Genomic DNA, 14,901 nt, shown 5'->3' on the forward strand with positions numbered 1-14,901 from the left:
ATCACTTCTTTATATTATCATTCTACACGAATTAAGTTAATACTTTCCTATTACTAGTGTGGTTTTCTCTCTCTATTAACTTAGTCTCAACAATTTAAATTTTTTTTATATTTTTTTATCTTGGTTCAATCGTATTCATTTAAGAAAATTCAAAAATAGTTTAATCAATTAAAATACAAAAAAATAAAAAAATAGCTTTGTGCAAGATTGGTAATTGAATATATTGTTTGGGGTGTTATTAAGTCTAAAATCACAGCTGAAAAAAAAATCAGGGTTTGAAAATGACGGAGTGATCAAAGTTACTGTTTATCCTTAATTTTTGAATTTCAAAGGTAGATTTGCAATTGCTATGTTTCTGAAATCCGAAATACATAAGAAACAAAGAAACAATAATACTGTAGTGTCTTTATCCTACCGATGGAGCCGCCTCACAATTCCACCTTAGACTTCTCCCTCTTCCTATTACAATAAATAAAACTCAATTTTCACGACACACACTTGAAGAATTTTCGTGCCGTTTACGACACCATGCTCACTACTATACTGTATGTATGCATGTCTGTATATGCAGTATGTCATCATGCATATACAGACACGCATAATATATATATATATATATATATATATATATATATATATATATATATATATAATATAAATATATATGTTTTTCATTGGACTTTCTATTCTCTTTCCTTGATGACGATATTCGGGTGGGTGCATGTATGTATCGATGATATTAGCCACGTTAACATTAAGCGCCGCCTCAACCATTTATATTTGTTGAAATCTTTTTACCACACACACTTTTCTTTTTCCAAACCCTCTTCCCTCACTACCAACAACTTCTTTTCTCTCTCTACCGATATATATAGTAAGAAGGAAAATTGGGGTTGGGTTGGTTTCGATGGAGAATTATAGCATGTTGTTTCCTTGTCCCAATTCTTCCAGCTACCCCATTTCAAAGAGTGGCGTGGGAACCTCTCAGCATGGTTTTGGTGGTCAAAGCTCCAATGCATTCCTAGGTCTAAGGCCTAGTAATGAGAGTAGTGGTAGTGATCATGAAAACAAAGGAGAAGGTGGTAGAGATGCTGCCGTGTTAATGTCTCAGATCACTGGTGGCATTAATGTGAGTGATGAGTTAGGTGGTTTGGGAAATGGTAACAGTAATGGCAAAAAGAAAGGGGAGAAAAAGGTTCGAAAGCCTAGATATGCTTTCCAAACCAGGAGCCAGGTTGATATTCTTGATGATGGGTATCGGTGGAGGAAGTATGGCCAAAAAGCTGTCAAAAACAACAAGTTTCCGAGGTTAGTTTCTGCTTTCTTCGTTTCATGTTGTTGTTGTTGCTGTTATTGTTTTTCTCTGGTTTAGTTTTGTTTGATTTCTCTTCCTTTTTCTTCTCGTTCTTCATCGTGTTATGTTCTCCTTTGTGGCAGTGACGCCTGCTAAGTTTGACTGAGGAAATACGTGTGTAATTGTACAAACATGACAAGACCCCACCATGTTTCTTATTGGTTTGAACATTGAATTAAGAATGAAAAAAAAAAAAACGAGGTTCTTGCTGAGTTCACACTAGGCAATAATAAATCGAAAACACTGTTCTAGCTAGCAGTCTTGGTACAGCTTTTGTTATTGGGATCGTCTGTTTAGGATCTGTGTTTGTAAAGGAGAAGTTAAAAAGTATTTATGGCTTCATCCTTTCTTCATCTTTGCTGAGTTTTTCTTCTTCTTCTTCATTCCTGTACCATTTTCTGAGTTTTTCTTCTTCTTCATTCGTGTACCATTTTCTCTAGCTTGTCTTATCTTGTGTCAAATCAAAAGAGAATAGAAGAACGAAACCTGTTTGTGCACCTGCGTGCACGCAATATGTATATATACTGCATATATAATTTAATCTTTATATCTAGAAAATTGGAAGATAGATTATGCTTGTAAATTATATTGTATGACAAATAGAGATAAAAATAAACTAAAAATGGCAACAATATTAGAGAAAATCATGCCGTAATAACTCATAAATCTAATTAAAAGGGTTCATACAAGATAGCTGGGTTTATGAATATGATAGCTTTTGCTGGAAATCATTGTCCTTTTGTAAAAGTAAGTCAGTCCAAACTGTAGGAAACGATGAAGAAACCCATAAACTTTCTGCATATGCAGAATATCGAGACATGATCTCGTGTCATATCTGATTTTTCTTGAACATTAGAATAGCTTGTTTAAAGCGCAGACATTTTTTCATTATTGCTTACTTTTCTCACATTAGAAACTGTAACTGAATGATGCCATTATATATATACATATATATTTCGGGGTACAATATGTAACTCACACGACCCTGTTGGTTATTTAATGTCAAAAAACAAGTGTTGAACATGAAACTATGCAAATGATTTGTTACATGATCCAATAAAAAGAATCTCTTTGTTCTACATATGTTACGTATTTGAATATATAGTGCAATACATGAAGCAGTTAAACAAATGTGCAGGAGTTACTACAGGTGCACGCATCAAGGGTGCAATGTGAAGAAGCAAGTCCAACGCCTAACCAAAGACGAAGGGGTAGTGGTGACTACTTATGAAGGAGTCCACACTCATCCAATTGAGAAGACAACAGATAACTTTGAACACATTTTGAGTCAGATGCAAATATACACTCCCTTTTGAAGCTTCTTTTCCACCACCACTGGCAGATTTATGTCTTCTTCTGCCAATTACGTCGTCAATGGGAACTGTTATAGTACTTTAGTTCCCCTTTTGATACAAAAATAAGATTATTGTCCATACAACTATCATCTAGTTTGCTTAAACTCTTCTTAGACAATCTTCTTTCTTTCTTTCTTTACATTTTTTTTTTCTCAAATTGGGTGTTCTGGTTCAAAGTTTTATCATGACAGTACAACTAGGTTATGTAAATTCAGCTCTCAGTCCAGCAGCTGAAAATATATACAGGCGAATATCCTTTATTCCTTTAATTGGTGGTTATTTGGAATACAAACTAGTAGAAATATTAACTCTGATTTTTGTGCATTGAGGAGGATAATTGATGTCAAACTGTAAGGAACTAACTATTTTTTCTAATAAAACTTGTTCTGAAGGAGCTGCATCTTCAGTAACAGTGAAAGAAGTTTTGTAACATCAATGTATATTCTTGGACACGCTTAAGCCTTTATGCTTAATTTTCAACATTATCGACAGCACTACATGTGTAGCAGCCTACAAAGCCTTTTACAAAAGTTTCTGGCAAAACTTTTCGTGATTCTCCAACAGTTATATATATATATATATATGCATATATATATATATATATATATATATATATATATATATATATACATATATATATATGTATGCATATATATGTATATATATACATATATATATATACATATATATATATATATATATATATATATGTATATATATATATATAAATGGTAAAATAAATGTGAAGTAGAATAGTTATATAATGATATAATTTTTTTGTATAAATAAACGGGCTAATAAGAACTGTTAATTTAACCGTGAGTTTTGAAAATAAACTATTTAATTAAAAGTTATAAAGTATGTCGTCATAGGTACATGTTATTTGATTTTATATATAGTTTTACAATTATTGAGAATGATGATAATCTTTTTTAGTCATGCTTGCAAAAACTGAAACTGATGGTCTCATTTCTTCATCGTCTACTTTTGTATGTGAATTCTGATTCAAAATTATGTAAATGATTTTCCTTTCAGAAAATTATGTTACGACTTCGCCATGTCATTTTGTTGTTCTAGTTATATATATTTTTATATTGAAGTGATCATTAAAAAAATATAACTGTATACATTTATCAAGTGAAAATTTTTACTTTTCTTTTATTATGTATTTAGAAAAGGATCGCGATATTTCAACAACGCACATTTGACAACATTTTTTACAACGCTACTGTCAAAAGGCTATTGGGTCATTTAAAATATTTTTTTTCGTTAAATTTGGCAGTGAATTTGGTTTCCGAAAATGTCCTTCTCATTTTTGTTTTTATTCTCCCTTTACTGTGCATTTTCGTTTTCATTTTGTGTGTGTTTTCTCTCCTTTCTCTCTTTCTCTCTCACGAAGCAAGCTTCATCTTCTCCAGCGAGACTCCGGTGAAGCAATGGAAAGCTCCAGTAACAAGGTATTTTCTTTTCCTTTTCCATTTTCCATTTTCCATTTTCCATTTTCCCTTTCCCCTTTTTCCCTTTTCCCTTACTCCATTTTCGTCCTTTCTCTAACCTCTTTCATCGTTCTCTCTCTTTTCTCTCTTCAAGCTTTCTCCTTTCTCTCTTAAAGTTCTCTCCTTTCTCTCTTCAAGCCCTCTCCTTTCTCTCTTCAAACTCTCTCCTTTCTTTCTTCAAGCTTTCTCTTTTCTCTCTCGTTTCTCTTTATTTTAGCTTCATCTTCTTCGACGAAGCAACCTGACGAGAAACATGTTCTCCTTTCCATTGATTTTGTTGTGGGAAATGGAAAACTCCAGTAATGAGAATAGGTATTTCCACTATTCCCTTTCCTTTTTCGCGTTTTCCCTTTCCCCTTTTCCACTTCCTCTTTCCCATTTTCCATTTAGCCTTTCCCCTTTCCTCTTTGCCAATTTGTGTTTCTTGTTTTGTTAATTATTTTTTGGATTGTTCTAACATGAATTTTTTTTATGCAGTTGTGTGTGCAACATTCTTTCAAAACCAAGTTTGTTGATGTTTTCAATGGAAGATTGACTCATGAGGAGAGCAATGTCTACTTGAAAAAATTATGGAATGTCCACTTTCCAATCATGCTGACGTTAATATTTTAAAAAATTATTGTAATGGATATCGAACATTTCCAATTCACAACATCTTCTTTCAATGTTAATATTCATGGATTGAACCAAAATATGTTCTCATCATTGTTGTAATCGATTACAGGGAGCTGGTAATCGCTTACCAGTAGAAAAATCTCACTACAAAAAAGAAGGGCATTACCGAAGGCCAGAAGCCCTCGGAAACAGCCCAAAACCGTCGGTAAAAGGTAATTACCGAAGGCTTATCGACGGCCAAAGAGCCTTCGGTAAATCCCTTGTCGCTAACATTTACCGAGGGCTTTCGCCCTTCGGTAATTACCGAGGGCCAAAAGCCTTCGGTAATTACCGAGGGCCAAAAGCCTTCGGTAATTACCGAGGGCCAAAAGCCTTCGGTAATTACCGAAGGGCAAAAGCCTTCGGTAATTTCCGAAGGACGAAAAAAAAAACAGTAATATCAACTTTCTTACACCAATTTAAACTTGTTCAAGCTTTCCAAAATATTGCCAATTATGCAGTAAAGTAAACCAACCCTTACTATTGCCAATTATGCAGTAATGATAAACCATCATACCACCAAAATAAACATTCAAAGTAAGTGAGGGACATCAACAAAACCAATTCAGACTTTAGACAATGTACTTTTTAGCTTCTAATCTTATCAAAATCATTTTAGACTTTAGACAATTCAAACAAAACCACTTGTTTCATATCAAAATCATTGTTTCTGTGTTTTGTAGAGCTTTGCACCGTGCTTTAGTCTTTCAGTGCTTTTAGGTCACTTCATATCTCCTAGTTGATAGTTTGCACCTAGGTCTAGTTGATTACTCTCTTACCAACATCGAAGGTCAAACCCTTGTGTAAGTCTTTATGAGCTTGTTGCACCATTAATTTTCCTTTTCGCCTAATCATATTTCAGTTTTAGCTTACAGAAGCAGGGGCACATTCAAACCTTTGATTTCTATGTAAAAAACTGTTATTTTAACTCTTATGACTTGAATATGTACAGGGACCTCTCCTACAACAACCTAAGTGGTTCCTTGCCTAGAATCTTGGGAAGAACTAACTACATCTTTAAATGGGAAGTCACACTATCACTTGTTGAGTTTCAAATTTCAAACAAAAATGAGAAGTCAAACTATGATTTTGCAGATTTAATGAAAATGGACCAAGGCAACAGTTGAAACAAGTTTCAAATGGTGAAATACACTTGCACAAATGTTTAAAATGCTCTGAAATAGGCAGAGTCACCAAAACAAGGTTGCAGTTGCTAAAAGTGCAGAAAAATGAACTAAAACTGTTGGAGAATTGAGAAAGCAGTGCATTCAAAGCTGGATAGCTCAATTAAAAACTCAAAGAAGGCCTAAAAACACTACATCTAACTACAGATAAACAGCTAGCAGAATTGAAGCACCTAATACCAAACAAAGACTATAAGCACGGTACAAAAAGATACTAGATAAGCTGTGACAGCACTGGTTTACAGAATTTTGAATCAACTCAATTATGCTTTTGACAAATCAGTGGTTAATCTGAGTTTGTACAACTTGAAACATGTTTAGAAACTTCAAACAAACTTGCACCAAGATTTAGAGACTCAAAATCTGGTCAGAAACAATTTACACAATATGAACCGAGAATTATATTTTAATGCAGAATTTGAAAGCAGATTATGATGAACTCAACCACTAATTCTAATATTCTCTGATGAATATGAGTTGGAATTACTTTAGACACAGTTGATATCACTAGGAAAACTTGTAATGCCTTCATCCTAGCATAGGCCAATCTTATTTTTTCCTCTGCTGCCACGTTTTGGATCTCAAAAACTTTCTCTGCTCTGGATATCCATCCCTCTGGATCAATCCCCTCAAAACTAGGCATTAATCCCTGTTTAATCCACCATTAATCCCTGTTCAATCCACATCCTCTCCCCCACCACCCCCAATGTCCAATACTTTAGGTCTTCCCAAGTTCAATTGGGAACTCTTTAACTAACTACCATACCATGTGCTCTCACTTGTGTGGATGTGATTTGGGTTTGTCTTTCACTGTGAGTGTCATCTGTTTTACGTTCTTTTTCTGTTTTTAGATTTGTTTGCAACCCTTTATAATCTGTCACTTATACTTCAAAAATAAAGGGGTTGCTATCACAGTGATCATCATAGAAAAAGTTACATTTCTGTAATTTTGGTGTCCACTGAACTCACTTACCAAATAGATGACCCTATTTTTGATGTATAGCTACAATATTATTATAAGCACTTGTAAACTATGTTGTTGGAAGCAAGCATTATGATTTAACCTTAAGGGCAGGTATGTTTGAGTGTCTAAAATCCCATTTAAACAATGGTTTTGTTTTGTTTTCATTACCATTTATTGGCATAGGTTTGGTTGTATTTCTCGGTGAAGCAGCATTGGACCATTGGTTGATGAAACTTTAACAGTTTCTCAGTATCTTAGGTTCTTGTGGGTGCTACAAGTGACAAAAAGACTCATACAAAAGGGTTTTACTAGTTCAGCCAATGATAGTAAGCCAAGTGCAAAAAGTGTTTTGGAAATAGAGAAGATGAAATCATAACTATGGATTATATATCAACAATGACCCGTGTAATGCTGTGACAGATGAAATTTGCTAAGTTTTTTACTTCACTTTCAGACCTACGTCTACAAGAGTCACTGAAGTTTCTAAGAACATCATATGAGCAATATATACACCAATGCCTAAGGCAATCACAACACAAACCACAATGCAGTTACACCAATGCCTAATTCATTACTTTTGTTAATCTTTGTTTCAGTGAATTTCAAGTTTAGAGCACACCTCTTTCATTTGGAATGGAAGTGAATTAGGGGTTTTCATTATACATTTGCACACAGTTCATTCACACAGTTCATTCACACAGTTCATTCACAAGTTCAGAGCACACCTCTTACGTCGTCACAGACCCCCTACATTGGCCTCGCCTTGCGACGGTGGAAGCCCTACTCATGCCGCCACAGCACCGTCGTCACGCCACCACAGCACCGTCGCCACACCGCCACAGCACCGTCGCCACACCTCCACAGCACCGCTACGGAACCCTAAAATCGCCACAAACGACCGACCACCACAACCCACAAGGCAGCGTCACCGAACCTAGCACCGAACCAAGCAACGGAGACGAGAGCACCACAAGATTGTGGAGACGACGACAACAACACCGTTAATTCACGGCACGAGCACAATGAGGAAGGAAAGGGAAGGGGAGCTGGAGACGAGGGCAAAGGGAAGGGAAATTGGGGAAATTCTGAGTATATGGGAACGAATACCCAATTCGACAACTTAAACTATTGTGGAAATTACCGAAGGCCAAAGACCCTCGGTATGTTATGTCACCAGCTCATGACCGTCGGGAAAGCCTTCGGTAAATGACCCTTTCCGAAGGACTGAAGACCGTCGATAATATGCCTTCGGTAATCAACACAATTCTTGTAGTGTCTCCTTTTGTACCGAAAGTTGAACAGTGCTACCCAGACGTGGCTTAAGCACTCCCTAGGAATATTTTGGATTCGTTATGACTGTCTTTTGAAGGTTTTATGGATGGATCATTAATGGAACACTTCAAGTTGGAATACTTCAATATTAAACAAATATAAACGAAATAATGAAGGGTATTGAGTAATGAAAAATTATAACAATATTAAAAAGCACATACATCAATAGAAAAATGCAATGACATTTCATGAAACAACAAGTTTTGAAATGAAAAGATACATAACAGTATACAATGAAATGTAATCTAAGAAGATGGTTGTCGATCAAATTGATTACGGAAGTTAATAAGTTCTTCCTCTATGAGTTGTGCAAAAATTGTCATGAACTTGAACTACCTTGGTTTAAACACCTATAGGAGTTTTTTCCTCTACAATTGAATGGGTGGAAACTGTGTTTTGATACACTTGACACCATCAATGATGAACAACATGTGTTTCATCCACAATTGAGTGGGCCAAACTGTGTTTTGATGCACTTGATACCATCAATGATGAGCAAGGTGAGTCATCCATGCAAAAAAAAAATAGAAAAGATCACTTATAGGGACACAAAAACGACTTTGGGGAGCAGTGTTCTAGCTGAGGAGTACAGTTGAAGTTTGTGTACAAATGACCCTTTTTCCTCTAGTAATCGATTACAAGACCTCTGTAATCGATTACCAGAGGAAAAAGGGTAATTTGTACAGAAACTTCAACTGTACTCCCCAACTAGATGAACCCTGCTCCCCATTCTCTATTTTTGTTGAATTTTTCCTTTTTTGAGATGGGTGAGTGAGTTCAATGTTATTCGGTGAGCTCCCTGCACCAATAATGAGGTTAGGTCATTGATTTCTTCAAAATAAAAATGTCCATTTAGGTGGTTTTCTCCAATTGAGGTGAGGTGCATAACCCATGCTGTCAACTTTAACCTTTGCTGACTATTTTAATCATAACTTTTTCCACAGACCTCCATATGATGTGATTCTTTTTTTATTAGAAAGTAGACTCAAACATCTTTCCAATGAATACTAATTTATAATTTTTGGACACCTGAGTAGGTGCAGTTAATTTCTTAAAGTTAACGTTTTATATATTTCTACCACCTCTTACCTTTGCTGGTTGTTTTGCTCATAACTTTCTCCACCGAACTCCAAATGAGTTGATTCTTGTTTTGTTGGAATATAGACTCAAAGATCTTTCAAATGATTACTAACTCATAATTTTTAGACCACTTTAGTAGATGCAGTTAATTTCCCAAAAACAACGTTTTTCTAAGCTTCCCATCAATGATTAGCAACATGAGACATTCATGCAAAAACTGGAAGAAATCACCCATAAGGACATAAAAATAACCCTGGGGAGTATTGTTCATCTAGTTAGGGAGTACAGTTGAAGTGTTTGTACAAATGACCCTTTTTCCTCTCGTAATCGATTACAGGGGTCTTGTAATCGATTACCAGAGGAAAAAGGTTCATTTGTACAAAAACTTCAACTGTACTCCCCAGTTAGATAAACACTACTTCCCATAGTGGTTATTGCTCTTGTTTGTGACTTTTTGCATTTCTTGTGAATGGGTGACTGAGTTCCATGTGAATGGATGTGTTCCCTACACCAATGAATACATTAGGTCATTGAATATATGGCAAAAATGTGATGGATCTCATCTAGCTTATATGAAAGTGTGCGAATACAAAATACCTTTGTATTAAAAAAGAAAAACACGTTGCAGAGAAAGTCACCAGCGCACCCAACACCCAAAAGCACAACGGCGACAGCGAAAAAACCTCTCCTTTCGAGAAAAGATGCCAACGGTGGCCCCAAGCGAGACTTCCTCCCACGACTTCAATGACGCACAGAGACAAAGGGCTTCCTGCAGAGAATAGGTGGATCCAAGCACCAACGAACAACAGTGAACAAAGATGACTTCGGTGGCGGAGCGAGAGTTTCGAATGGTGGACTGAGACTTTCGAATGGAGAACCCAAGCACCAACGAACAACGGCGAAGAAAGGGGACTTCGATGGCGCCAGAGTTTCAAATGGATATCCTTGAGAGAGAGAGACAAAGTTTCGTAAGAGATTGAGAGAGAGAATCGATAGAGATGAAGGCCACAGTTTCGTAATAGACGAAGGCACGAACATGTTTCAGCAATCTTCTTCTTCCAAAAGTGCCCTCGAAAACAAATATCAACTTTTTTAAAAATTCATTTAAAACAACAAATGACAGAACGACATGTGTCGTTGTCAAATTGTTGTCAAAATAGCGTTGTTGAAGAAACGTTTTCCTTTAAAAAATTCAGTTGTGAGATGACTTCTGATTAAGTTACTTTTTATATAGAAGATATCATTTATAGCGTAGCATGCAGAAGTTGTCTAGTGGCAACTTTAGTATTCTTAAATATTTAATTAGACTTGTTATTTCTTTTTTAATTATATTACTGTTATTTTATAAAGATAGTGTTTAAGGTTTTTTTAAGTTGAAATATCTAATTACTTCATTTTTTTTAATGATGGTATTTATATAAGTTATAATCCATCTATAATAAGTTACTCGATGGTAAAATTATAAATATGATTAGAATTTCTATATCAATTAAATCCATAGTTGATATAAAAAAAGTGGTGTGATAATAATTTTGTAATAAATTACAAATATACTTTTTATATTGGTTAGATTCATAGACATTATAGAAGGTACCACAATAACAATTTTTTAATAAATTACATACTTTTTATACAAGTTGGACTCATAATCGGTACAATTTGTAATAAACTATAAAGACTTTCTATATGGTCTCGTCTGCTCATTTTATTCATTTCCAAAAAATCCAATCCACTTTATTCATTTCCCAAAAGCCCCAATTCCACAAACTTTTCACCGAAGCCGTATCTACATTATAAAATAACATTATAGACGTCGTCGCCTACTTGCTCCATGCAGGTGCACCCATAACCTCATTCCCCTTTGTCAACGAGAAGCCTCCACTGCACCCCAAATTCATCCTAAGTGGTATTTTCAATAGTAGTGTTAGCTTTCGTAGCATCGAAATATGGAGGTTAAGGAGTGAAAACACAAGTAGGAGAAGGAACATGTAGGCTATACTATATGAAACACTCAAATCCTAATGTATCTCTCTGTATTTGTTTCACTGATTTTATTTTCCATGTTATTGATTTTATTAATGATTAATTTTGTGTGTGATTTTGAAGGTAGCAAGTTTGGAAGTGACTCTGTTTGTTACTTTCCATTTGGTGTATGAGGAGGAAGATCAAGATGGGAGGGTAACAACTTTTATTGTGAACTTTTGTGAGCATAATTCGAATTTTTTCTTAAATTGTTGTTGAGTGAAATTTTTGTTAGTTCTATGTTGTTTTTGAACTTTTTTCAGTGTTATTTTAGGCTTAGTGATCTCATGTATATTTTTATTTTCTGTGTTCAATGATGTTTGTGTGGTATCTTTTCTTTATCAATTCTGGTTTTAACTAGTATAAAAGTGACACTTTCTATACCGTCTATATCTATACCAATTTTGAAACCACCTAGTATAAAAAGCCTTTTTAACTAGTATAAAATATCTTTCCTACATATTATTTTGTAATGGGTTTATTAATGTAGACCAAGGTTGAATATTGTTATTAATGTTCATTTTTATCATTTGAACTCAATTACACCGAAACAAAGTTGAAACAAAAATATACTAAAATTAAATTTAAGTACAAAGTATTACTAAATACATATGATAAGACAAGATTGTCTAGAGAATAGATCATCTAAGCAACTTAGGTTTTGAAGTTTAGCAAAAAAACATTAAAAAAATATTGTTGTGTATCTCTACAATAAAAACGTTAATGATTGGCGAATAATTACCAAGAACCTTGGATCTGCTGGTAAACACGATTTACGACTGAATTACCAACGGACTACACTAATTATTTTATCGTCGAATATATCTGTTGGTAATGTAATGATGATATAATTTATCGACGGACCTAAGACCATCGATAATGTCCTCGATGAAATAAGATTGAAATTTGGGGAATTCCCTCCCCAAATTGAGTTTCAAAGCAAACCCTTGCCTTCCCTCCATTCCTTATTCTCAGAAATTTTTGGTTCCTCTTCATTGTCAGCCAACGTCATTCTCTTCCCTTCTAGCAACCTTGTTTGCGTTTGTGTTCTCCTATCCCAATGTTGTTTTGAAGAGCAGGTCCATTTGTGTGGTAGAGAGTGGTTCCTCATTCGCAAAGGTTGTCTCCCTCTTTCGGTCAGAGGCATTCATAGAGGTAGAGGGTTGTTCCTTCAATAAGTGTCATGAGGTAATATTTAGGGCTGGAGAAAAGTGGTTGTGCATGAATGTTTAGTCACTAGTGCAGAAAGGGCTTTACACGTCTGTTATTTTGGCCTTTTAACGTCAGATATGTATCCGACGTCTTTGTGGGTGACGTTAATCAAACGTCGGGCAGTGTATACCCGACGTCTATATAGACGTCGGACTTGATATATCCAACGTCTATATAGACGTCGGAGGTGGCATATCCGACGTCTATATAGACGTCGAACTGGATATATCCAACGTTTATAGAGATGCCGAATGTAGGCACATCCAACTTCTATAGGCCCTGAAACGTTTTGTTCACTGTAACTCATTGGACGTCGGTTTGTGCATTGACAGACGTCTATAGACATCGGTCAGTGCATTAACCGACGTCTACTGGGTGTTTTTTTTTCTAAAAATAATTTATTTTTGCAATAAAATGACACCTGAAAAACAGAAAATTGTCTCACTACAATATAATATATATATATATATATATATATATATATATATATATATATATATATATATATATATATATATATATATATATATGCGTTTCATATAAAGAAAGTTCTACTTAATGTAAAAAACAATCCAATACCAAAACTATCAAAATATAAACTTAAACTAAACTAATGTTCAACAAGAAATATAAGTGATCCTAGCTCCATCTTTGTAGAAGATAAGTTGTCCACTCCTACCTTATCTACCTAATTGTGTCCTCTAATATAGAAGATGTACTCTTGAAGCGCTGCAAAATGAAGAAAGATTCATTATGGTTTCATATATGTTTAAAGATGAATTTGATTTGTAATGTATTCAAGGTATGTATCATTACCTCATTCCAGTCATCTGTAATGACAGCTCGAATGGTGGTCTTAATCCAACACATGACATAGAAGCCACATTCCCATGAATCTAGCTGCTGGTTACACTAAAATGACAAACTAAATAGTCAATAATTTAGATCATTTAATAACATAGAAAATGAATTAGAAGTATAAATGACTTACAACCTTTGGATACAAAATTTGAACTAGTTGACCTCGAGATTTACCAATAACTCTATTTAGATTGAAAACACAGTAAAATTAATATACCTATATTTATCATAAAATTTTAAGGTGAACATCAAATTCAAAGTCATTAAGGGTGTAGAAACACTTACCCTTGAAGCATGGTTCTCAAGTCAGTTTTCATCTTCCTGTGCAGCGAACAAAACCATATAATTTTACATTGTTTGAAAATGATGACCATCAGCTGCCAGTTCGACCTATCACGAATCACAAATAGTTAGTTAACTAATTAAGTAAACTTTCATGAACTTTTACATATAACAACACCTACCCATCAATGTATGGCACAAGGTATACGTATCTTTTTGACTCATCCATCCATGTTTGCAAATAATCACTACAAGAAATATTACATTTACATACAAATATTTATATACGGATTGTAATCCGTATGTAATTCAAATATTACATACGGATTTTATATACGGATTTTGGAAAATCATTATTAAAAAAAAAAATCAAAGTTTCATACTCTTTCCTCGAACCCTCTTTCCTTAACCTTCTTCACTTTTCTCTTTTCTCTAAGCTTCTTCCCCATCTTTACTCATCTTCATGCTTCTCCTTCGATAAGACGTGAACTTCTTGGGCCCTCCTTCGAGCTTTTTCTTCGTTTTCATTAGTGCGTGCGTGTGGCTTTTCTCCTTCGTCTTGAACACTATCTTCCTTTCAGGTTTGCTCTCATCTTTCACATTTCGTCTTCCTCGAGTTTCCTCTTTCCACTCGAGAGCTCCTCATTCACAAACCATTTTTCTTCACACAATCTTCTTCTTCTTTCATATTTAGCTTTTCCATAGCCTTTGCAACCATCGAACGTTTGTTCTACCGATTCATTAGTCGATCTACATCTCTAGTTAGGGCTCCAACCTCTTTTCACCATTTTCTTCATTTTCAACCGATTAAATCCTCTTTTCTATCTATTAAAAGCCTTTCCACCGATTGATTCTTCGATTAGCATCATTTACACCGATCAATCTTGCATTTGCACCGATTAATCGATCCATTTTAGGTTTCCTTTGTCAACCTAGGGTTTTAGGGTTCTTCGCGTCGAATCCTCTCCGTTTTTGGAGTATTCCTGGATTCTAAGGGTTTGGAAGAAATTGCACACAAATGCTATTCAGGAGAACAACTGAAAGATGCGTTGTCCAGCTGGAGCCATGCTTTCACCACAACTGCAGGTATCACTGGTTGGGATGA

General features: G+C 34.9%; 1 protein-coding gene across 1 annotated transcript; it reads left to right on the forward strand.

The window, feature by feature from the left end:
- The first annotated feature begins 800 nt into the window (after window positions 1–800).
- Window positions 801–3,023, forward strand: LOC124833308 (putative WRKY transcription factor 75). Its single transcript, XM_047307760.2, has 2 exons — window positions 801–1,308; window positions 2,493–3,023. Exons 1-2 carry the CDS (start codon window positions 908–910, stop codon window positions 2,668–2,670), a joined length of 579 nt encoding a protein of 192 aa, XP_047163716.1. The 5' UTR covers window positions 801–907; the 3' UTR covers window positions 2,671–3,023.
- Window positions 3,024–14,901: the final 11,878 nt, after the last annotated feature.

This window comes from Vigna umbellata, chromosome 5 (assembly GCF_029865625.1).
Source record: "Vigna umbellata cultivar VRB3 chromosome 5, Vumbellata_1.0, whole genome shotgun sequence".
NCBI classification, from domain to species: Eukaryota; Viridiplantae; Streptophyta; class Magnoliopsida; order Fabales; family Fabaceae; genus Vigna; species Vigna umbellata.

Excerpts from the sequence above, each read along its gene's own strand:
- LOC124833308 (XM_047307760.2), top strand. The coding sequence starts at position 908 with ATGGAGAATTATAGCATGTTGTTTCCTTGTCCCAATTCTTCCAGCTAC. Across the intron at positions 1,309-2,492 it reads AAAAACAACAAGTTTCCGAG|GAGTTACTACAGGTGCACGC; the intron begins GTTAGTTTCTGC and ends ACAAATGTGCAG.